The sequence below is a fragment of the Pinus tabuliformis genome, chromosome 7 (assembly GCF_031772625.1).
Source record: "Pinus tabuliformis cultivar Carrire ecotype Pingquan chromosome 7, CPIR1, whole genome shotgun sequence".
NCBI lineage: Eukaryota > Viridiplantae > Streptophyta > Pinopsida > Pinales > Pinaceae > Pinus > Pinus tabuliformis.
In genome coordinates, this window is record NC_142293.1 from 1192889424 (window position 1) to 1192915647 (window position 26224).

At 34.9% G+C, this 26224-nt stretch overlaps 1 protein-coding gene across 3 annotated transcripts in view; it reads right to left on the bottom strand.

Annotated features, from left to right (window-relative positions):
• Nucleotides 1-10711: 10711 nt before the first annotated feature.
• The window catches only part of LOC149251709 (uncharacterized), a 122985-nt gene continuing 107472 nt past the window's right edge, over nucleotides 10712-26224 (bottom strand). For 2 of the 3 annotated variants that reach the window (XM_089459540.1, XM_089459539.1), the window contains exons 7-8: nucleotides 11378-11568; nucleotides 10712-11258 (exon numbers count right to left, since the gene is read on the bottom strand). In XM_089459540.1, coding sequence (XP_089315666.1) covers nucleotides 11091-11258; nucleotides 11378-11568 — 359 coding nt within the window. In that variant the 3' untranslated portion in view covers nucleotides 10712-11090. The remainder of the gene's footprint in view (nucleotides 11259-11377; nucleotides 11569-26224) is intronic. The other variant, XM_089459541.1, reaches the window with a different exon arrangement.

Below are 26224 nucleotides of genomic sequence, written 5' to 3' on the forward strand. Positions count from 1 at the left end.
ACATAATACATGTTATAATTCAAATGTGTATTAAAACATGAAATAAAGAGAGTATCAGATAGAGCTATTGTACTTAATCACTATGTTAATCCTATTCACCATGCAGGTAATGGTTGGACGTGTCTTAGCCCCTAGGGGGCAACTCAACTAGTGGTGGTCATGTAAATGAAGTATTATGTGCGAGGAGGTTTGGTGTACAAATCTCTCCCCCCCGTCACATGTGTGTGCATAAGGGGCATGCGTACACGCCTAGAGTTTATAGTGGTAGTGGTTGGAATCAACCCCATGTCACTTGGCCCAGTTACTGATTCCTCTAGTCAAAAAAACAATGGTTGGATGTGTCTTATTTCTCTATGATTTGGTCATCTAGCCAGCCATTAAGATAAACCAATATTTAAAATTTTTCTTTAAATGATCAACATAAGGGATGCGACCATTTAATTGTCTAAAGCCTTTGTCATTTTCCAATGCCCTTCTCTTCTTTTTATAAAATACAACCCATGGTTTCATTACCTTCATGTTATAAAGAATAAATTTAGCTATGGCATAATTTTTTGAATTCATTGATATATCGATGAAATTAAAACAAGTAGTATGAGATTAAACGAATTTTATCAAGTCCAATGTAAATAGTAACTCCGTAGAAAATTGACAAACTTTGTAGAAAATTGGCAGACTCCTTATCTATGCCTCTTTCTATTAGTTCAAAGTAACTCGCCTCCCATTTTTTCCTCGTATTGATGGCCAACTTGAACCACTGCACTTGGTGAATAATTAGAATAATTTAGAATGAATCATATACTATATACCCTTCCACCATAGATATCTCATTTTTTCCCTTTGTTAATCAAAACCTTTTGAATTTTCATGTACATCTCTAGAAAGAACATCCAACAACATGAGACCAACTTGGAAGGCTCTTTATCTATGCCTCTTTCTATTAGTTCAAAGTAGCTCGCCTCCCATTTTTTCCTCATATTGATGGCCAACTTGAACCACTGCACTTGGTGAATAATTAGAATAATTTAGAATGAATCATATACTATATACCCTTCCACCATAGACATCACATTTTTTCTCTTTGTTAATCAAAACCTTTTGAATTTTCATGTACATCTCTAGAAATAACATCCAACAACATGAGACCACCTTAGCTAAAACAACATCATCAATTATATTAATGAGAATATGAATCTATGAGCCCATGAAACTCGTGGATAGTTCCTTTTCAAACATACTAGCAATCTTAGCTATCTCTTGACACCACTATGGAACGGTAGCCATGTGAATCTCATATAATGTGATCCAATGTACAAAAGTAGATAATTTGGATATGGTGCATCACAAATCCTAAGGGAATTCATGGTTCACACAACCATGCCCGAGCAAAGGATAGTGGCACTACAAAATAAACATGTACAAAACTAACTGCAACGATACCATTTGGTGCATATGATATAACCTACACTATAGAAATGAAACATATAATCCTCATACCTATCCTTAGAAGGTTCAAATGGTCATGTGATTTAAAACCCAACAAATATCCTTCTATGATGAAGGAACGTTGAAGGTTCAACCCATATAATGAAGGTTTTGTCACACCCATTATAAAATCCTTAGCCATATACTAGCTTCAAAATCCATGGGACATCACCTTCTTAAAAATAAAAAGAGGAACCAATATCTCATCAACTTAAACTTTTGGACCAATGTTTCTTTTAGAATTCAATTAAGTAATATCTCTTCTAACACCCAGTGTATGATATATCTTTTGGTTGATGATATATGCCTCTGTAAAGAAGAATTTTTTGGAATATGTGTAATGGATTTGGTAGGTGTGCAACCTTAAGATCCTACATGTATGGAAGATTATCAACGGTATATTTCCTTTTCATTTCATTGGGAATTTTCTCAATATAAGCATTGAAAACTTCAGGATCATTAAATGTAAGATCCTAATTTGAATCAAAAATTCCATAAATTCCTTCTCTTTTTTTGTTTTGTATGCCCTAATCTGGTATGTTAGTGTTATTATTTTATGCCTTCGAACACTCTTTGGTTTACCATTAAAACGAGACATTTTTGTTCTATAAGGGTGGTGGAGAAATATACTTGCGTAGTCATACACTAAGCTTTTGTAGGTCATCAAATCATTAAGGCTTTATTAAAGGTCCACAACATTTATATTGATCTCTATTGGATCATCACATTATTTTTCATCCATATTAATTCTTTAAGAGTGGAAAAAGTGGAGGAATCAGTGCATAGGACCATTTCTATCAGCGGTCCTAGTTTGGAAAATTTTGGGTCAAAAACTTCAAGAACCATTTTGAGGCCTTAAATGAACACTTTTTTTGGTCTCAACCTAACTATGGACCTATATTCCATAATATGCACATTGATACATTTCCAACAGTGCAAAAATCACCTCAATCAAAGCTCGTATGAGAAAGTTATGCCGTCCAAAAGTTGACCTGTCGAAATTGAACACCATAATTCGAGACGATGCCACAACAACTCTCGTTATTAGTGGAAATGGCTAACCATGTGATCATGATGAAGAAGACTCTAAAAGAGTCAATATTTTAAATATAGTTAAGGATTGAAGGAGTCAACCCTAAGCTAGCATGTTGTGTTATGACCAAACCACTAGGAGGAAAAGGGTTCCATTCTTTTCGAGTGCATTTGTTCCATAGATGAGAAATGTAGACGAGAGGGATAGGGAGAGAGCACACAGAGAGGATTTGTGCATTCTAGTATCCCACGGGCCACATGCCTTACTTCTTTGTATCCGCAACCATTTTCTATTTAGAGAAAGAGAGCAGAGTGACCTCACCTTCCATCTAGGTTTTCTCCCTAAAGGGTTTTCCTAATTATATCTTGTGTCAATCATAGTTTGTAAGTTTTTATTTTGTTGTTCTACATTTTATGCATAATTATAATTTGCATGAATATGAAATAAACAATAATTTACATATCTAGGAATCTAAAGAGAAATAAACCCTCATAGTGTAGATTTCATATTTTTAAGTATAATTTTATCAAATCTTTTGTGACGAGCTGCCCAGTGGAATATCCATGACAATTTACATATCATACATCCGTCATACCCTTTTGTTACAAGACTTGCAATGTTATTGTATAAAAAACATGTTATCATTAAATAAGATGGTCGCACCAAATTAAGTATGCAAAATAACATAATAGATGTAAATAAAAAAATAGCATGCTTATGAAATAAAAATCCTAGTCTTGGATAACTGAGCATGGAGTACACATATCCCATACATCGTAAAGTACCTCTTTATTGTGATGGATATTTATACATCATATACATATAGCCATTCCCATGATTTGATTCATCATTGGGCAGTAGGACTCTTCAATTTGAAAATAAGTCGGCTTGGCTCATATCTTTTTAGAATGAATCACAATTTAAAAGGTTATGGATGAGGGGATGTCTTGCGGCCTAGCTACCTAGTCGCTCCCTCTCAAGTTGTAGCTACCCCACCCACCAAGTGGTTTGCTTATTGGTTTCTTTCCTCCTACGTCCTCATCCTTGTGTGCAAGTACCTTGGTGGCTATCATGATGGTGCCTCATAAACTTAGGGCTAATCAAAGGCTCTTGATTCCAATTATCTATTTGCAAGATGGCTTGTTGTGCTTCAATGGTTCTCTACCCTAGAGAAAATTTAGCTCTGCAATGGGGACTTTAACGACCTCTCCAACTTTCCTTTGCGGTTGGAATCTTATCCTAACCTACCCTCACTCTTAGCCTTTGTATCTCGAGTTAGTATTTCCAATTGGACCTTAATAAATATCAAGGACCAACTACAAGCCTTCATGCATCAATGAGAGTCAAAGACAAATGACTCTTGTGCCTTCTTTCTCTTTCTCTCAGAACAACTACAAGACCAATAATGCTCAACCTCGCAATGAAGAGACATTGTAACGGGCATTGTGATCAGACTCAAGAGGCAGGTTAGAAAGTTGGAAGCTAAATGTACCACTTTCCATCCATCATCACCCCATTGTCTTTGAATTCTACAATTGGTCTCTTTGTCATTCAATAAATCTCAGTATCAAGGCAAGCAGAGGAAGCAAAGTAGCCCAACCTCCTATAAAGGGACATTGTAACAGGCATTGTGGTCAGACTCAAGAGGCAAGTTAGAAAGTTGGAAGCTAAATGTGCCACTCTCCATCCATCATCACCATGTTGTCTTTGAATTCTACAATTGGTCTCTCTGTCATTCAATAAATCTTGGTATCAAGGCAAACCGAAGAAGTAAAGTAGCCCAACCTCCTAGGCTTTAATGCATTAGCACATGACTCTCCTCAATCAGAGTTTGTATGGAAAACAATGGACTCTAGTGTTTCTCCTCTGCTCCCTAGTTAATGTTTTGTAAAGTTCCATGACTTTCTAGGTCTTGTAAGATCTACACAGTCAATTTTTTCTACATGTTATGACTTCTATTGGCTGGTTTTTGCCACCCCCAATTGGCATATCAATTATGTATTGTCAATAGACTTTAGGCTTCAAAACCTTGTAATCTCTTTATCATGTCGTTGATTGATGTTGGTCTTAGCCCACATTTTGAAAAATATAATTATCTACCAATTCTTGCTATTAAAAAAAAATCACTTTTATAACATTGTCCTATTGATGTGGTATACACTAATAAATTATTCATTATATCTATAAGGGTAATTATCCATTATTCTATTTGAGTGGCTTTGTTGTTGCCACCATCATCAAACCACAATGGTCAAAACTAGGAATTCATGTTATAGTTTGGTTGATTGTCTTTTACCATTATAAAATTTTAAGCCATTAAAATAATATTACATTTTTGAACCATTCATTAATGACCCCATTTGTTGTTTGAATAAGGATTTTTTATTTTCATTTGTTAAATAATTTAATCTATTAAACTATTCTTATGAAATGCATTTATAATAATATTACATTTTTGAACCATTCATTAATGACCCCATTTGTTGTTTGAATAAGGGTTTTTTATTTTCATTTGTTAAATAATTTAATCTATTAAACTGTTCTTATGAAATGCATTTATTTTACAAATAATTTTATTTATTTAAAGTTTAATATTTATGGACTTGTAACTATCAAGATCAAATTATAATTTATAACTCAACTTCAAATGTATAATGTGCCTAAGTTTAAACATGATATCTCTCTGTGCCAAGCTTAATAACACCACAACCTTGTGTTAAACTTTGTTGAGCTTAATAACTCCATAGCTACCCATTTAAAAATTTAATGCATATAGGCAACAATATGTAAAATGTCACTAATAAATTCCATTCCTATCATCCATATATGGTGCATATATATACATATATAATTAGTCATATTACATCTTTCATTATATTATATTCTTATGACATAAGAGTTATATTTTAGTATTTTACATTTCAAAACTAACTAATTTAATGATACTTAAGCCTTACATAATCAACATTATATTGATTTGTAGTGATATATACTTTATAAATTGTGTCATTGATATAATCAATGTTACATAGAAAGGGCCACTTCTTGTTTTGCAACAATAACGTGATGTTGAATTAATAATGATCTAGATGTTATAGTGATTCGTCATAAAATCACTTACAAACATATAACCACCTCAACTCAAACTTTACTAAAATTGGTCACCTTTATTTTTCTCTCCTTTGTCTTCTCTTTAAAATTGAATGCCTCTTCTTTTATATATATATGGAGGGTAATAGGTTGAGCAGATCCTCCCATTGAGATCCATTAGTATATCATCAAACAATGTTGGTTTATGTTGTTATGCTTGGATAATTGTTCTTTCTTTTGTTTTATAATGCTTAGGGAGGTTATGTTCATCTAACAATATTGGAATGGACTAGGGTTTTGCCCTAGCCATCACAATATTGCTTCTAAATGAGTGTGCCCTTGCAATTCCAAGACTCAACCCCCATGGATTCAAGATTCCATGATTTGAAATTACCCAATTAAGGTATAATGCCATCAAACATTGACCGAGCCATTTTTTCCTCATTTTACCTATAGACCCTATGTGTGTGCTATAGATATCGAGGTTTCTTAAGGGTGTAGTATGATCATCAAGGTTTCACAGTTCTACCCAGTACCCTCCTCAACACATTTCAATAATGTTTCCTCCATTCCCACCATTGTTGTGAAGCAATTATCCAACTTCAAGGAAAAACATTGGATCATTTGCCACTTAGATAACCTCAATTTTTCAAAGTTGGAAACCTCTCCTATTCAAGGAGGCATACATCTACTTGTGTGCGAAGGTTCTTCATAGTAGAATTTGATGCAACTTTGGATAGGGATATCATTCTCCATTCCAACCCCTATATTTAGGGGTATATTGACCTTTGCATGAAGCCCTATTACCCTTCCTTCAACCCCTATGTAAAATGTTTAACCTCAAAACCCTTGTGGGTAAGGCTCCCTAATCTTCCCATTCAACTCTAGCCTCTTGGGACCATGACTGAGATTGGAAATGGCATTTGCACAATTCATTATCGCGACCCTATAATGGTAGAAAGGTAATGCACAACCTTTGTGAGGCTCAATGTTGAAACTGGATCTCTCAAAATGCTCTCTTAACAAGATCTAGAATGGTGCAAGTAAATATGTTCATAAACATACGCTAGACTACGAACATAACAACTTCCATTACAAATCTTGTTTCATGATTGTACACAGATTCTCCTCTTGCCCTAATCATAACCCTACTCATGTCTAAGAAGAAGCAAAAAATATTAGATCCATTGCCAAAAGGAAAACATAATTAGAAGCTTGCATTATAGAATGGTGCTAATGTGAACCACCAATTAATAGTAATAAAGTGGAGTAAAAAGACCAACCCAAATGCTAGCAGAGATGCAATTACTTTTGAAACCCAAAACCTTGTCGATCCATACAGTAACAATCCATCTCAATCAAAAGACGACAAACCCCCAGAGAAGGCAGAACATGATATGCAAGAAGTCTAAACTCCAATGAATAATTTGTTAATCACTCCATGAGACATAGGTAGCCTCATGAAGGAAGAAGCAACAACTTCTATTTGCAACCCAAAAATTATGTCTCTGAACAATCACAATGTACAAATCTAAGTAGCAAGCAATAAATCCAAAAAGCATTGTAAACCCATCTGTGAGTACTCAACTTGATCCTAGATGGGAATTGTGATAGAATATATTTTTAATAATTTTGCTATTATCCCACTTTTTCCATCAATATAATTGCAGATTTCAGGGAAAAAATAAATTATTATGCCACCACAAAAAAATGGTGGTTACTTCTCTATGGATCTTACACCATGTCTACTAAGAACCAAAAACATTTTGGAAAATTTCATGTATAGTTTGCCCATAACTTTTTCAAATATAAATTCTCATTGTTATTGTGGAAAAAAAATATTTATGGAGATTGATGACTTACATAATGATTGTTTTCAATTAACACAAGAAGAGTGTGTTAAAATTTTAATGTTCCATGTTGAAACAATTACTAATTCCAAAAACTTATTTTTGCTACAATATTGATTAAGCAATTGTAGATAGAATATAAACCAAATGCACAATAGAAGACAATTAAGAACAAAATGAGACACAGAATTTAGGTCCAATGACTAGGGCACAACTCACAAGGGAAAACCCAACCAGGTTCTTTTTCTATTAGATATCAATTGTTCAACAGAGATACAAAGTACAATGAGAGATCAAGATAATGAATAAGTTCACCCAAATTTGAACAAGTTGTGGCATGAAGATCACTGGTAACAACAACAACTAGAAACATTGAATCAACCTTCCCTTCAACTGAATAGCACTGAAACACGGAAGCATTGAATCAACCTTAGCTCAACAAGTTTTGTTCTTACTCTCCAAGTCTCTCTTTCTCACACAATCTTCTTCAAGTCTCTTCAACTATCTCTTTCAAGTTCGAATCCTTCTTTCACAATGCACAAGTAGTCAAGTCAGAAGACATGAGACACATATATAGGAGGAACAACAAATTCTTGTCATAAAGGAGGCGCAATACACATGCCTTGAGCAAGAGTAACATATCCCATTTACAAAAGAGTAACTCGTCCCATTAAGGAGAGAAACGCATGCCTTAGTAATTTATGCCATTAAGAGAGGTATGCATGTCTTAGTTAAGGAGAGTATAACATATGAATTAAAGAGAGCATAAGAGGAATCTTTTATGACATGTCTTTAATGAGTGTAAAAGGAATATGCCATGTCTTTAATGAGTATGTAAGAGAGAGTGTAATGTATCATTAAGAGAAAGAGAGAGAGTTACGAAGTGCCATGTGAGTGATTGAGGTGATGAAGTTAAGGTGACTTGAAATTTCTTTTAATAATAATATCATAGTATCATAAATGATGATAATAATAATAATATAGATGATTCAGTGAAGATTGAACTATTAGGATTGATTAATGATAAGTAAAGTGATTTTCCTTCAACTATACTCGATTACCAAATACAAGTTGATTTACTATTTTTATAAATTCATACTTGAGATGCTATACATGACTTTCTATTTTTAGAAAGTCACTCCAAAATTGTCAAAAATGAGATTTTATTTAAGGAAATTCATCCTTGAGCTGCCAATTCTCAAAGATTCTCAACAAAATGTTGAACTTCGTAGAACCAACCCTTGGATAATGAACTTTGTTGACATATCTTTTAGAATAATGAATATTAAACATGTAAAGTTTTTATTTTTATTAATGAAAACTTGGCATTTTTTTACCTATATATATATATATATATATAGTTGTGTTGCTTCCCCAAATCCTAAACATATTCAATACAAATATCTAGAAACAAGATCTTCAGACTGAAACTAACTAATATTCTAATAATTGAAGAGAAAATGCAAATTAAAAAACTTTACCAATAAATATATTCTCCTTTGAACAAATCACTATGATATAATGTCATCTTAAAATCAAGCAAAACCTCTCAAATAATCACCATAAGCAAAGAAATCTGCACAAATTTGAACAGTGCAATGTCATCTTAATATCAAGCAAATATCACAAATAATCCACATATGGAAATAACACATGTAAAACTGAATTTCGTGAAATAAAAATAAGAGTTCCCAAATGACCACCTTTAATTCATGCGATATATGATTCTTATCGTTGTTCACTTTTTGTTTACACACGCAATATACACCATTTTGCTAGTTACATGTCTTGATGTTACAAAGATCTTAATCTTAACATCAGAATTCTAACACTACTTACATGTGGTAACATAAGATATTGAAAATTAGAAGACGTTCTTAACATATTTGTTATCATTTTCCAAATAAGACTTGTGATTATATGTGGATTTATATAACAAAAATAATGAATTTTCAATTCACAAATGGGTTAATTCCAGGAGAAATTTTAAGCCTGCAACTTGGTCTATTTTAAAAGAGGAGTTGGAAGGTAAAGGACTGAAATAACTTCTAAATTAAAATCTTATTGATAACAGATATGCACAAGAATTTTGTACAAATACAGCTTGAAATTTTCATATAACAAGGAATATAAGAGATGTTTTATGGCCGAAGACATCATGCAGAACTTGGGTTAGAATACAATGAATTTCAACTTACACTGAGTAATTCCAGAGGAAATTGTTGGCCTGCAGTTTGGTCTACTGTAAAAGTGGGGTTGGAAGGTAGAGGACCAAAGCAACTTCTAAAAAGAAAACCCTATTAATAAGCGGATATACACAAGAATTTTGCCCAAATACAGCTTCAGAATTTTATATGATGAAGAACATGCATACAAATCCCAGCGTATGACAAAAATAGCTCATTCTAAAGAGGGACAAAGCAAATAGAATATAAATAAAAAGCAGCGACATAAATAGAAGGAAATAATGCAAGACAAAACATAAACTCGTAAAGGAAACAACAAAAGGGAAGAAAGATCTGAAGTTAGGAAACAATGTAATCGTAAGACCATATAAAGGTTCAGATTGTTAGCCAATAAATCTCCTTGAGCCTCATTGCAGTCCAGGCTTCGATTCGACATACTAATACCTTGTATTACTATTGGGCAATCCAAAATATGATGAGTTACACAATTTTTTTGAAATTGACAAGGAATCAGACAGGTTGCAACTATGTATGTTTTGGACACAAGTATATGACTTAACAGTGGAGCGATCCAAAGGGGGATGCGCATTTCAAGTTCCATCCTCGTAGATTTCAAACATGTTGACCAGCAGTGGACAAAAACCTAGCAGGCTACCCTTAAGATTTTGTGCCTAGACATCTATTGTATCTACACCAGTCTGCCACAAGGAAAACAAATACAGCCTTAATCGAAAACAAAAACGTGTTTTACACGTGTACAAAAATAATAGCCCTTTGCATGGTTTAGACAAGTCTCATAGAGGTCCAAGCCTACAATATGCATGTGCATAACGATGAAATCATCTACTTTATCTAAAGGTTAAATTTTAATAGGTATATGAGAAAAGGGTATGGACCAGTGGAAATTACGAGTATGTGCTTTACACCTAAAATAAAAGAAATGAACACAATAGATTTGCTGTTATCTCAACACAACCGAAACTGAAATATGTTCCGTATGTACATACGCTGACAAGAAATACAAAAAGTTACACACAATGGATGTAGTATGCTCAAAGAGTGGGGCAAAACAGACAAATAGTTTTCTCTACAATAAGCAAATTGCAGAGAGAATGCTTCGATTAAGCACCAAAAATGAGAAAGTCGAAGGTCAACATGGGCATATACACAGGCTATAAGGCCCGAGCATGTCAAACCTGAAGTGCATACTGGTTGCAAAGGCAAATTTTATCCTTTTTTAATTTTACAGTTACACCCAGGATGACTTTCAAGAGCAGGAACATCGAACAAAATTTTCTATTATACCTTCTTTCTAGGGTCTTGCCTGAAAGGTGCAAATGCTTGGAAGCTCTGTTTTATTTCACCTTTTAAGAGAGCGGTAGCATAAGTTGTTAATTTTAAATATGTCAAAATCTGCCAAGTGGCCAAATAAGAGAGAAACGATGTTTATGTGAAAGGATAGAAGTTTGAAAAAAGCAGGCTACCAAAAAACAAATAGCTCAAAAACACTGCCCATAAAACATAGCCCAACTTGAAACCAGCTGGCGAGGATCCCATCACATGTGCTGGATACCAATAGATTGGAGGACTTACAGATAAGAAGCGTGCGGCAACCTGTCAAAGGACCAAACAGAAAACCAGTTTAGTCCACTTAAAACCATGATATCTTCCTTAAGCAATGGCATTCTGCACGTGAAATTTCAATTGAGTAAAGGCCTTATTTCCCTTCTTACCTGTACATGCATGACAAAAGATGCTACAGCAACCATAAAACCTAGCTGTAGAATAAATGGGATCGTTAAAGTGGAAAAAAATCCTTGTTCGATCGGAGAGTTAGTAGCTTCATCATTTTCTTGGGCAATGTTCGGAGTAGCCTGTATGTCTAAATATTTGTTCTTTTTTGTTCTGTTCCGAATCGGCAGGTCTGCCAAAAGAGAATATACCACATTTATCTGTTCAAATTAGATGACCAATGACAAAGCAAGCTAAAGCATAGATGCAATAACCAGTTTAAACTACAGATGATGCAATATACCACTTAACTGGAGAGAGAATGCTCTCAAAAAGAGGAAAAGAATAAAAGCATTTGTGTCTAAAAAGATAGAGTGAGGTGTTTGTATGTTTCCCATATCCATAATAAAGAATGTCCATCTCACAAATCAACGAAGCAAATCCAAGTTCTTGAAACAAAGATGATGGATTCCTTGGTCCATTTTCTTTGCTTTTTTCTAACTGTTAAATGGGATTGTTGATCAAGCTCTTCCTTAGATTGGACTTTCAATATCCACCTTGTATTCGAATCTACAGATGCATCTGACCTACAATTGTACCATACAATAACAATAGGTCATACCATGAGCTTGCATCTCATTGTTAATACACATTTTTGTGCTAGCTAATAAAGAGTGCTGAAGAGCCAAGGGGCAGGGAGGTTCTATTTGGACTCTACTTGGATAATGAGATCGTAGGCCATTTCTCGTCCATTACACTTTCTTATAAGGTTGAACACTCGTATAAAAAATCGAAGGCTGCATCCTGGACATTTACAAGGTTTCCAATACAGTTCCTTGACACATTTCTCGTCCATTAAACTTTCTTATAAGGTTGAACACTCGTATAAAAAATCGAAGGCTGCACTGCATCCTGGACATTTACAAGGCTTCCAATACAGTTCCTTGACACTCTTACATGTAGTGTTCTAAACAATCTGGAGTTCCAATTTTCAAAGCTTCATGTTTTGTTTAGGCTGATATTATATTACATAGGATTACATTGTTGACCCAGGGAGGACTTGAACCCAGAACCTCGGGGGACCAAAGTCCTCACTCACACAGCCATCGCCAGTGGGGATGCTTCACCTGGGGCTTCCAAAGCTTCATGTTAAAACTTATCAAATGATAACACTTCAAGAGAATAGTGGGTGGTTTGGGCTTAGACAAGGATAGCTCAAGACACAAAAAAGAGTCATATAGGGCTGTCCTTTCCATATGCACAGTTTAGACACCAGATAAACAAGAGAAACAGTAACAACACATTGTAGATGCCCCTAAACTGGCGGATGGATGTCCTTGTAACTGTAACAACACATCGTGGATGCCACTAATCTGAAGGATGGATGTCTTTGTAACAGTAACAACACATCGTAGATGCCACCGAAAAGGAGGATATATGTCTTTTACCCAATCTTTTTATTCTATCATCCTATTTTCAAATGATAACAGCCTTTCCATATGCACAGTTCAGAGACAAGAGAAACAGTAACAACACATTGTAGATGCCACTAAGCTGGAGGATGGATACCTTTGTAACAGTAACAACACATTGTAGATGCCACCGAAATGGAGGATGGATGTCTTTTACCCAATCTTTTTATTTCTATCATCCTATTTTCAAATGATAACAGCCTTTTCGATCTCACAATTATATCTGATGACTTCTTGAATAATAAAATAATTCTTATATTTTATCTTGCAGTGTATGTCATCAGAAGTCCAACACAACTTGCAAGAGAATTTCCCCTCATTGTATACAAAACTTCTTGAATAATAAAAGAATTAGTCTTATCTTTCATCTGTTGTGTAAATTATCAGAAATCCAACACAACTTGTCTGAGAAAAGGATCCCTTTGTATTACATTGATCTGGTGGTTATACTACCTAATTGTTATTACCACTAATTAATAAACATTATAATATTCTTTTTATTAAAACCAGTATAGATCCATTTTAACCATGGATCTAGCAAGAGCCAGGCGGGATCAAATCCCTTAAAGTGAAAACTTCTTTTAGAATGAAAAATTGATATGAACATGTAATTTTTCATTGTTTAAATTACATTTTTGAATGTATTAAATGGATTCAATGTCTTCAAAATTTGCTTGGGAACTTGAATTGAATACACTACACAGCTTAAACTTGCAATTTGAACACATCTTTGCTTGATTTCAAACATAATTGACCAAAAAATATACTTATAAAAAGGCCACAATGAGACTACTTAAACTGTTTTAGCCATAAAAATTTATTCCTTTCAAATATATATATATATATATATATTATAATGTATATATAGTTTTTTTAATCATATCTAATATATACACATTTAAATATTTTTCTTGAAATATTTTATTTATGGACTATATTGTTCACATTAAAATGATTTTTCTATTATTAATATATTTTTAAATACACTTCAATATTCATTAACCCTCCATATTAATATATTTTATTTACGAGTAACATTGAAATTTTTATTATTAATGATATTTTTATATGCTACATATTAATTTGATATTAAGAATTAAATGAATTACATATCTCCTTTAATTTTTTTACTTTTAATTACTCATTTTAAACATTGAAATATATTATTATGATCAACGCTAAAATAATTTTTCATTTATTTTCTCTCCATGTACATATGCATGAAGTTGAGATTGAAATAAATTAGTCAACATGCATAATTACCAGCTGAGAGCCATCTTAACTCTGGATCTACTAAGCGTTGAGATGGATGATGGATCAAATCTTTTTTCAGTTTAAAAGAGGTTTGAATCTCAAGAAATTTGATCCCTCTCGGCACTTCGTAGATCTAGAGTCAAGATGGATCTAAACTGGTTTAATTATTAATTTTATGTTTTTTTATTTTTATTTTATTTTGACAAAGTCAAAATGTTAAACATTACAGTGTCTCTACCAAACTAGGATCAAATGTTTACATAGGAGTTAAGTTTACTTATGAACCTCAAATATAAAAATAAAAATAAAAATTAATAAAAAGTGGATCAAATGATTACATAGGAGATAAGTTTACTTACGAATCTCAAATATAAGAATTTCTTTTATAAAAAGTGGATCAGAGGAAATCTTGGATAAAATATAATATTACAGTATTATATTTTACCCAATATTTATTACTCCCACCTAGTGAAAAGTGGCTAGGGGTGGGGGAATTACTAATTAAAATGTAATATTATTACATTTTACCTAATATTTCCTCTCACCCCCAGCTTAAATATTACATTTTACTCAATATTTCCCTCACCCCTGCTAATTTTATAGTAGAGTTTATTTACTTCTAAACTTCAAATGTAAAGAAAATTTACAATAAATATTAAAAAGTGGACCAATTGAAGAGAAATATTGGGTCAAATATAATACTATAGTATTCTATTTTACCAAATATTTTTCGCAAGCTAGTAAAAGGTGGATGAAGGTAAGCATAAATATTAGATAAAATGTAATAATTACATTTTACCTAATATTTCTCCCACCTCCTCCCCTCGCCCTTGCTCACTTTCATAGTTAAGCTTATTCATTTCTAAACCTACCATCCTAGATCTATCAAAGCTCTATTTCTACAACACATTATTAGACATAAATTAAGAGAATATATTACATATATTATATTAAAGTGATTACCAAAGCCATTAGAATGAAGAAGCAACTATTATTTTGTACTTTGTGCAATATTGTTTAACTTTACACTTCTTAAAAACACCTTCCTGAATCACACAATAGCTTCTAAGCATATATACACATTATGTATTCATCCATTCAACGTAAAAACAAAACATACAAAAAGACAGGCCACGGAACAGATACATACAAACGTTAAGTGCGAACATATCCATAAAAACGTTTACCTTTACAGGCTACATGGATTCAATGCCATCATTTTCTAAAGCTAATTATATATCTAAATATAACATCAAACTAAGATGGATCTATGCTAGTTTAATTTCACCCTTAAATTGGTTATATTCCACATGAATACCATAGTTCAACACCATGGATTCTTAATAACATGGGTCATTTTTATTTTTTTATTATTAATTTTATAGGGTTATTTTTATTTTGTTATTTTATTTTATTTTCACTTAGTTAAAATCAGTGAAGACAATATCGCCAATATTCGGAAATATCGCGATATTTTCGGGGAGACGAGATATCACCGAGGAAATATCGCGATATTTTGTCTCCCTGAAAATATCGCGATATTTCCGAAATATCGGCGATATTTCGGGAAAATATCGTGCTACGACCCAAAATATCGCCGAGCATGAAAAAAAATCGTTATCGCGGCTAGAAAAGGCCAAAATCGTTTTCTTTTCCTCATTTTGTTTTCTAATCGCTGGAGAAGGAAGGGGAGAGCATTGTGCTCGCTGTCAAGGAGGATTTGAGGGTTGAACAACCATTATTGCCACCAACAAGGAATATTTTGTTGATCAAAGATTGAAGAACAATGAGACAATCTTCATTTCTTCCATTAACAGGTATGTTCTAATAAACCCCTATGTTAATGATTTTTTTGATAGATTTAGGGTTATTCTTGCTTGCCTATTTGCCTACAAACAATTTGCTTCTTTCTTTTTTTCCATTTGCTATGATTTTCATGCCCATGAGCAAATGCAAGGGTTTTCTCCATGTTTGGACAGCAAACTCCAATTTTTTTTTTAGCTTTCAAATGCACCCTCTTATTGTCATTTATGATTTTTCATTGAATTCACATTGCAAATAATGTAGCAAAAAAATTATTTTGTAAAGTGAAGTGATTATTACTTATTAATTCCATTTTTTTTGGTGCCCTAGGTTTGAGTTAGCTCACTACAAAATTCAAATACGCCAAAAGCCTTGGACCCATTTTGGGAGTATGGGGAGCCTGATGGTGGGACAAATCAGGCATATCTATCATGCAAATTGTGTGGGACCAGGATGACAGGAGGGGTTACACGATTGAAATACCATCTGGCTAGACTCACTGGACATGATGTTGGGATTTGTACAGTTTGTAGTCCAGAGCTTATACAAAAAGCTCTCGAAGCAATTGACGGAAAAAACAGAAAGAAGGAAGAGGCAGGAAGAAACAAGGCTGAACGTGCAGGTAGATATTTCAGGATATATTCTTCTGATTTTGATGTTGAGGGTAGTGGGAGGGGTTCCACAGCATCACCTGCTACAGCTAGTGCGAGGTCATCATTTTTTGTTCCACGAACAAAACATGGAGAACAACCTGGCATAAAATTAATTGTTAAAAAAAAGGAGAAGCAAGAAGCAGATAGAGTCATGGGGAGGTGTCTTTTCTGGAGCGACTTACCTTTCAGCATCACCAACACCAATCCATTTTGGCAGCCAATGTGTGATGCTATTGTTGTTGTGGGCCCAGGGTACAAAACTGCTACATACGAGGAGTTGCGGGGGGCACTTCTTCAAGCAGAAAAGCAAGACATCAACTCTAGATTGGCGAAGTTGAAAAAAACATGGGAAGTTTCTAGATGCACAGTGATGTTTGATGGTTGGACAGATAGGAAGGGTAGGACCCTTCTAAATTTCTTGGTACATTGTCCTAAAGGTACCATGTTTATTAAATCAGTGGATGCATCATCACATATCAAAGATGTAGCAACGATATGTGAATTGTTAGATGGGTTCATTCAGGAGATTGGTGTGCAGAATGTGGTGCAAGTCACAACAGACAATGCAGCTAATTATGTGTCTGCCGGCAAGATGCTTATGGACAGGCATCACACATTGTTCTGGACTCCATGTGCAGCACATTGTATCGATTTGCTATGTGAGGATATGGGGAAACTCTCCTTCATCAAGGAGGTGGTTGATATGGCTAGGAGCGTCCCCAAGTTTATTTATAACCATGCTTTTGTTCTTAGCCTCATGAGAAGGTTCACTAGAAACAAGGAGTTGTGGCGTCCTGCAATCACACGTTTTGCCACAAAATTTATTACTCTTCAGTGTTTGCTTCGATGTCAGTTCGAGTTGAAGCAAATGTTTGTTTCTGATGATTGGCGTAATTGTAGATACAGCAAGAGACAGGATGGGAGAGCCATTGCAAAAATGGTGTACTCTGACACGTTTTGGCAGGGAGTAGAAGAAGCATGCTCAGTTAGTAAACCTATAGTAAAGGTTCTGAGATTGGTAGATGGGGAGAAGCCTACAATGGCTTATTTGTATGAGGCCATGGATAGGACCAAGGAGGTCGTTCGTTCTTATTATGTAGACAAGGGTTCTGCTGGCCTTGATAGGCATATGACGTTATGGGACGTGATTGATAGTCAGTGGACAAGGATGCTTCATCAACCCATTCATGCAACAACACTCTTCCTCAACCCCGTATTTTCATAAAAATGCGGCTTTGATTTTGATGGCGAGGTGATGGAAGGGCTCCATTCCTATATTCATAGGATGGTACCTGATCCTGAGCTTCGTAGCAAAATCAATCGCAAGATAGAGTTTTATCGGGATTGTGTTGGCCTATTTGGCTTTGATGATGCTATTAAGGAAATGACCCTTTTCATGCCATGTAAGTGACAAGTCATCACTCATTAGAAAATAGAATTTTCAATTTAGAATTTCCTTACTTATAATTCTAGTTTTTTAAAATTCAATTATGTAACTTTTGTTTGAAAGTTTAATTATGTTTTAAGTTTTTGAATTTTTTATTTCTTTATTTTGTTGTAGATATTTGGTGGCAAAGCTATGGTGCAAAGGCACCAAATTTGCAGAAATTGGCCATAAGAATCTTGAGTCAAACATGTAGCTCTTCAGGGTGTGAACGCAATTGGAGTGTATTTGAGAAAATACACGCAAAAAAGCGCAACAGTATAACTTTGAGCTCCAACCTTCAGTTGAGCAATTACACTTATTGTAATTTTTAATTTTTAATTTATGACCTTCAAGTGTCAAGAGTCAAGACTCATTAGTTTTTTTGACACTCTTACAGGTTGGAGTTCGCATGCCTCAATGATTTAGTGTATGTGCATTACAATATCCGACTTCGAGTGAAGCAAATAGAAGCACCAATGGATCCAGATGCCATTTCCTTAGACAATATTGATGTATTGTCTCAGTGGAGGGTGGAGTCTGAGGAGCCCATCTTGGAGGAGTCACCTTCATAGTTACAGCCAGATGATCCATTAGAACAGGGGTAGCAAGAGGAGGAGGACTCGGAGGAGGAGCAGCAACAGCAGCAGCAGCAGGAGGAGGACACTGTGGGAGCATCAACATCAACACCATCTGCTATAGATATAGGAGAGCACAACCCCATACCTAGCACTCATTATTTGACATTAGGTGCAGAGGCAGGGCCAGAGCTTTCTACTACTAGGGGCAGGCCTGGCAAATAGCCCATCATGTTTTCCCGTAAAAGGGGGAGAGGGCAGTGATTTCAAATAGATAGCTGCTAGTTTTATTTGTTTTGCTACATATAACTCATGATGATGAGATACTTTTATATATGTGATGTTATTTTGTATTGGTTCTCCACATTTGAGTCCTTGATTGGACAATTATCAGGGATCAACAAGATTTGGTATCGCCTTTGATGTATCATTTCTATTTGACATCATATATATCAGTGCTTTCTTCATATTTATGTGCCAATATGTTTATTTCATGTTGTTATTGCTTTATATATTTAAAAATCTAAAAAAATGAATATATTATGCATTTTTTATGCTTGCCGATATTTTAGCCAATATTGCCGATAAGATGTTTTTTGGACCCTCACCGATATTTTGCCGATACCGATGTTATCAACACTGGTTAAAATGTTTACATTATATTACTTTACATTAAGTTAGATATCTCCACCATATTTTATTTTTATTTTTGTCGAGTCAAAATGTTTACATTAACGTTACACATCTCTAGCATCCTAGATTGGAGAGCATCTCTCAGCGCAATATAAAATGAGTAATTTTATGAAAAACTAAAAAATATTATATTATATTTTTAAATAAATATATTATATTCAAAATCTAGAGTCCGCTAACATTAAATTAACTATTTCACCCCTTCTCACAAACAGAATTCCACTTAGCAAACCGATTTCACTTCACTTTCCGTAAAACCAATGTTGAATTAATATTTTGTTTATACATAATAATTATATTGATTTTTAATTAGGGCCGACTTTGACATTGGATTAAATTTGTTAAATGTTAAAACATTATTTGAGTCATGTCCTAGAATATTTTTAAAAAGTTTATTTAAGTTATCTAATGAAATTTATTTAGAAAGTATAAGAATTATACAACTTTCTTGTACTCAAAAATGAAAATAAAAGTTTTTTTTAGTTACTTTATTTCTCTATAAAGTTGGTATAAGATTATGATATTTCATATGGAACCTAAATATTTTATTTATGGTTGACAGTGAGTAAAACATGTATATTCATTTTTGTTTTTTATTATAGTTGACATCTATGAAACCGGATTCGTCCCCTAGGGCCCACGAATCACGAATCCATCGCATTGGACACGATTCAACCCGATTCATGTCTGAAAATCAGGACACTTCGTGTCCAATTGGGATACGATCGAATCTGGATCGTGTCCCAATTTTCGGACACGAATCCGAAAAAAAGGCAACTTGTGTGGCGTTAAAAGGCTAGTTTGTTGCCTTTTCTTTTCACTTTCACTTGTCCATTTTGTTGTGGGTTTGCTATGGGTGTTTTGGAACAAGGAGCAAAGAGTGTGGGAGCGTTTTCAAGGAGATTCAAGCAACAGTTAAGTGCATTTACTCTCTATTTTTTTTTTGCATTTTTATTACAGTAGTTTGCATATGCATTTCTTTTACAAATTTGTGCATTTTACTTTTTATTTTTTTACAGCATTCATGGTTCAATCAAGGGCAACAGGGAAAGGGCAAAGGAAGGGGAAGAATGTCCCCATTGGAAATGCCCCTCCTCTCCCAATTTCATCAAAGTCTGTTACAAGTATTCCCTCTATTGCAAGTAATGTTGAGGGAAGACTTCCTTCTCAATGTAATATTGAGAAATATCCCTTGTGGAAATATGTTACAAGAGAGCAAGGGCCACCCAGCAAGGTAAAGGGAGGAGACAATGTGAGTTGGAAATGCAACTATTTCCACAATACTTTCAGGAGCACATATTTCGTGTGAAAGGTCATTTGTTGGCTTTATCAGGTTGTGGAATTGAAGCTTGTACAAAGATGCCTTTACCAAAGAGGAAAGAAATAGGAAGAGAGTCCAATGTTGGTATGGAAAATGTGGCTGCAAAAAAAATTAAAAAAAAAAAACCAAGAATGATGACCCCTTTCCATTCTCGAGGAAAAGAAGCACCACATTCCCATTTGAGAGTTTTGGTGGGGGACAAGCAGCAAAAAGAAAGGCAATTTCATTTGGTCCAACGCACAAGATTTTTCAGAAGGAAAAATAGGAAGAGTTTGATATCACCATTGCCTTTTTTCTATCAAAACTTCATATCCTTTAATGTTGCACACTCACCTTTATTTATTGAGATGTGTCGAGCTCTAACTCAAGGGGCTCCATCAAGGTATGTGCCTCCTGGGTCTGAGAAGCTTAGAACCACATTGTTGACGAAGGCAAAAAAAGAGGTGGAAAAAATACTTGAACCTTTCAAAGCATCATGGCCAACATCTGGGGTTAGGATTGTTTCTGATAGATGGACAAATCCAGCACAACACCCACTCATCAACTTCATGGTGTCTTCCTTGAATGGTCTAGTTTTATTGAAAGAAGTGGATGCACTTGGACAATACAAGGATGCACAATATATAGGTGAGTTGTTTATTAAAGTTATTGAAGATGTAGGTGTTGATTCTTGTGTGCAAACTATTACAGATAATGCACCTGTTTGCAAGGCTGCTGGCATGATTGTGGAAGCTAAATATCCACAAGTGTTTTGGACACCTTGCATTGTCCATTCACTGAACTTAGCACTGAAATCCATTGCTTCTGATGTGCTTTGGATTGTTAACATTATTGAGGATGCACGGCATAGCCGTAACTTTGTACAAAATCATACAAATGCCCTCATTATCTACAAGAAGTACAACAATCTATCATTGTTGAAGATTGCGGATACACAGTTTTCCTTTTCATTCATCATGTTGAAGAGGTTGCGGGAGGTCAAGACCGCTCTTGGGGCCATGGTTATTTTAGATTTTTGGTCTTTTTGGAGAAAGACAGATCAAGTAGCCTCTAAAAGAGTGAAGGACACAGTGTTAGATGATGCTTGGTGGGAGAGGGTAGATCTACTTATTCAGATCATGGACCTTATCATTTCTTTGCTTCGATTTGCAAATACATATCAACCCATCCTAGGAGAGGTTTATGAGGGGTGGGATTCCATGATTGAGTCTGTGAGGAGCATTATTCTACAGTGTGAGTGCCCCAAGTATGAGACATCACCAAAGGCCTTCTTCACCACTATACAGGACATTCTTGTTAGCAAATGGCACAAGAATTGCACACCTTTACATTGTTTGGCTCACTCATTGAACCCAAAATACTATAGCCATGAGTGGTTGAATGGTGGACCTTCCTGCAGATTCCCTCCTCACATAGATGGTGAAATCTCACAGGGAAGGAAAGATGCATTAGGACTGGTTTTTCAAGATAGAGCATCCCTTGATGAGGTGGAGGATGCCTTTGCAGATTTTTCCACTAGCACTGGTCGATTTGCAGGGTATGATATTATTAAAGACAGGGTGACTAAGAAGCCTTATTCTTGGTGGGCAAATCATGGGGCAACAAGCCCTCCTCTACAACAGTTAGCCATGAGGCTCCTCTCTCAGGTGACTTCATCCTCTTGTTGCAAGAGGAATTGGAGCACATATGGGAATTTGTATAGTGGAAACAAGAGTAGGCTTGAGCAGTCCAGGGCAGAGAACGGTGTATGTGCACACCAACCTTCGTCTTATTTACAAGTAGAGGGATGAGTGGTTGAAGGGAAAGACAAAGATGTGGGATGTCTTTCCTGATGATATGGGTCTGGACAGTAGTGTTGAGTTGGCATTGGCCAACTTGGATCTCAATGATCCAGTGCTAGAGCCCGTCAGATTTGATGATAGTGATAATGTAGAGGGGTCATACTCCACACCAGCAGATGCAGAGATGACTTTGGATGCAGAGGAAGAGGATGCAGCAGAGCAGAGCAATTGTGACCATGATGATCAGGACAACGATGCTGATTTTGATGATGACTATGAGGATTGATGACTCATGAGTCATGAGCTACCAAACGCCTTGAGGCTTGTATACTTGTAGACTGTAGCTGTTTTGTATTTGCTATTTCTATTTTCCACTGGCATTGCACTACCTATGTAACACATTTTGATTTTGATGACTTAATGAGAAAACTACAGTATCTTTATCTTACTATCTTGTCTTTCTCCTATTGGATCATTGATGAATTGAATATGTATTATCATTTATCATTTATGTCACAATCGCATTATTATGCATAATGTTAATTTGTAAATCTTACATCTAGATGAAGATCTATGTTTGAAATCAATGAATTTGTATCATTAATGAGAATTTGTGTAAGAAATATCTAATTTTTAATATATATATATATATATATATATATATATATATATATAACACATCCGAACGTGTCCTGTTCCGGGGGGGTCAACGTGTGCATATCCAATACTCGAATCCACATATCCAACGAATCCCAAATCCCTCTGTCAAGAGACTTAGGTTGACATTTTGTTTATTTATTTAAAGAAAATATATTTGTTTAAAAGACATGTATCAATTCAAGGTTGAGTATAGACATAATTACACGTCCCTCATACTAAATTGTAGAATGAGCCTCTCGGGTTCAATCATTATTAACAATGAATTTATTACATTTCATTACATTTCAATTTAGTAGTATATGATGACTTCTTGATTAATAAAATAATTCTTCTTATCTTTTATCTTTAATCTTCGGGCGTATATTGTCAGGAGTCCAACAACTTGCAGAAGTTTCCCCTCATAGACTCTTGAATAATGAAAGAATTATTCTTTCATCTCGTGTATATCAGAAATCCAACACAGCTCGTAGGAGAAAAGGATACCTTTTTATTACATTGATATTGTCGTTATGCTACCTAATTGTCTTAACCACTAATTAGTAAATTCCCTTATATCATTTTTATTAAAATCATTAATAACATCATGACTTTTTTTACATTAAAATTTAAGTATTGGAGTGTAAACACTACAACAACAACCCCCCTTAACACATTACAAGTGTTAAATATTACCCGACTTACATCAGAAACTTACAAATCTCAACTATTAGCCCCACTTAGATCAAAAAATTACAAGGCTTAACCATTAGCCCGACTTACATAGTAATAGTATAAGAAACTATTTTACTTTAAGCTTTCTCATATTTCTAAATCCTAGGACCTGTGCCAGTGCTAAATTCATTCGACATTCACCTAAAGAATCACCTTGTCATCTCTTCTTTTCCGAAGTAGGAATCCACCTCATCAACCTTCTTGTCATCCCCTCTTAATGAAATAGGTATATTTCACCTCGACAAGAGGAATACTCAAGTAAGGTCACATGTTGGAAAGCAAAGTAGTTGATTAAAAAATATAGCCTCTTTTAGGTGTTTCTGTTGACATCTGATCCAAAAGGATTGTTGTAAATATTGTCAGTTATGCATTTGAGAAAACCAAAAGACCTTGGAATTGGAATCCCAAAAGTCTCTCCACTCGTGTATAAATTCATGATATGGCTAATGCAATAGATAAGTTAATTCAGAGTTACCCTCTTGGCCTAACATGGCATCAGAGACAGCTCCCAAAATAGTCTTTTGTGTTGTAACTCCTGTCAGTGTTATGCCACATTCTGTCCCATTTTAGCTTTTCTTTGTCGTGTAACTCCTATCTTGTGCCTTTTTTTTCTCTATTGGGTCGAATTCATTCTCTTTGTTGGTGTAATTCCTAGTTAGCAGAAGCCAAGTTTCCTTCCTCTCTTGCTAGTCGAAGGGATGTTATATGCTACAGCCAGTCTTCATCATTATTAAGGGTCTGTGTGGTTAGTTGAGGAGGGTCGAGTCCCTTAACTACAGTCTATCGGGTGTTGTCGTTCTTAGTACCATTTTTGGGCTGTGTGTACTTTGGTGGGCTGAGTTATGTATTGTCACAGAGCTACATGGTTGTTGCGCCAATATATTGAAGCAGACGCTGAGGATTGTTACTACTATTGCTGGAGGAGATCACAGTCGTTTATCACTGAAGTGTAACCATATATGTTGCGTTGAACTGTGTGAAGTTTGTGTACGAAGGCTATGGTATATATGTTGCGTTGAACAACGTCAAATAGTCACTTGAGGGCCGTGGTATGTGTTGTACTGTGTTGAAAGTATGCGTTGAACTGTGTTAAAATTCCTTGATGTATAAGTGCATATGCTTTTAATTATGTGTTGAATATTTTCGAGGTCGTGGAGTTATATTTTTTTGTGCATTTGTTCCTTCTTTTGAAGGTTAGACGTTGGTGTTTGTTTTGAATATCGTGCATTGGTTGTATATGGTTATAAAAGACATATATGGTATATATATGTTGATGCCATTAAATCAACTTATATGTGCATGTGAGATTTGAATGTTTATTATATATTCAAAACCATATATGTTGGCATATGCTGGTTAATCTTTTGAAAAGATTGTTTATCAAAGATTATTAAGGATTTAATTTGCTCAAAGCTAGACCAAAAGTATTGTAGAAATGCTTTCTCTTATTTCCATAATTGACGTAGTTCTCACTGGCAAACAAAACTACCATGAGTGGTCTGGGAAGATAAAACACACCCTTATTTTCAATGAGTTGTGGAAAGGGATTTATGAAGGAGAAGGAGACAATGCACCGGAAAAGCCTACTTCAGATAAGGAGCTTGCCATTTGGGAAAACAAGAACAGCAAGGCATATGCCTTGATTGTAGCATCAGTAAATGAAGAGGTGAGTCAACATATTTCTTCATTTTCAAATGCCTTTGAAGCCTTAAAGAAATTGAAGGAATTGTATGATTCACACTCTAAAGTTGAAGTTGTTCAATTGATGATAAAGTTGTTCAATCTTGAGTTGAAAAATGATAACCCTCTTGCCTTAGCACCAGAAGTAAGATCCATTATACATGACATAAAAACCACTAGTGTTGAAATAGACATTCCTTTCATAGCTTATTTCAAGGCATTATATCCCACCTATTCACATTATCTTGAGTCATTGCAAGCAAGTGGCAACCTTAAGGAGATTACCCTTGAGTCCCTTGAAAAGAAATTTTCTGGAAGAGAGAAGACTTTTGGGAAGAAGACAGCTCCTCAGTGTTTTGAAGAAGTTGGGTGTCTTGCACAAAAGGAGAAGAATCATGCACAATATTCTTCTAGAGGAAGAGGTGGCCAAAGAGGAAGAGGAAGGAGGAATTTTAGAGGCAAGGGGGCAGACAGTTCCAAGGAGAAAAGTCTAATCTTCATTGCATACGATGCAATAGAGATGGCCATGATGCTTCCACTTGTAAGTTGCCTTGGGAGTGAATTGAGCAGGAAAGAAATGAAAGAAAAGGTAAAACAATTAACAAAGGGAAAGGTAAAGCACCCGAGTCCGCTCATTATGTTGTGGCACATTGCAACATTGGAGTAACTAAAGACTTATACAATGCTTCACTTACTTCATGGAAAGATGATTGGTTGCTTGACTCGGGAGCAACTCGCCACATGACTTTCAAGAGAGATTTCTTTGAAGAATTCACTAACAATATTGATGGAGCAGTATACTTTGCAGAAAAGTCAAAAC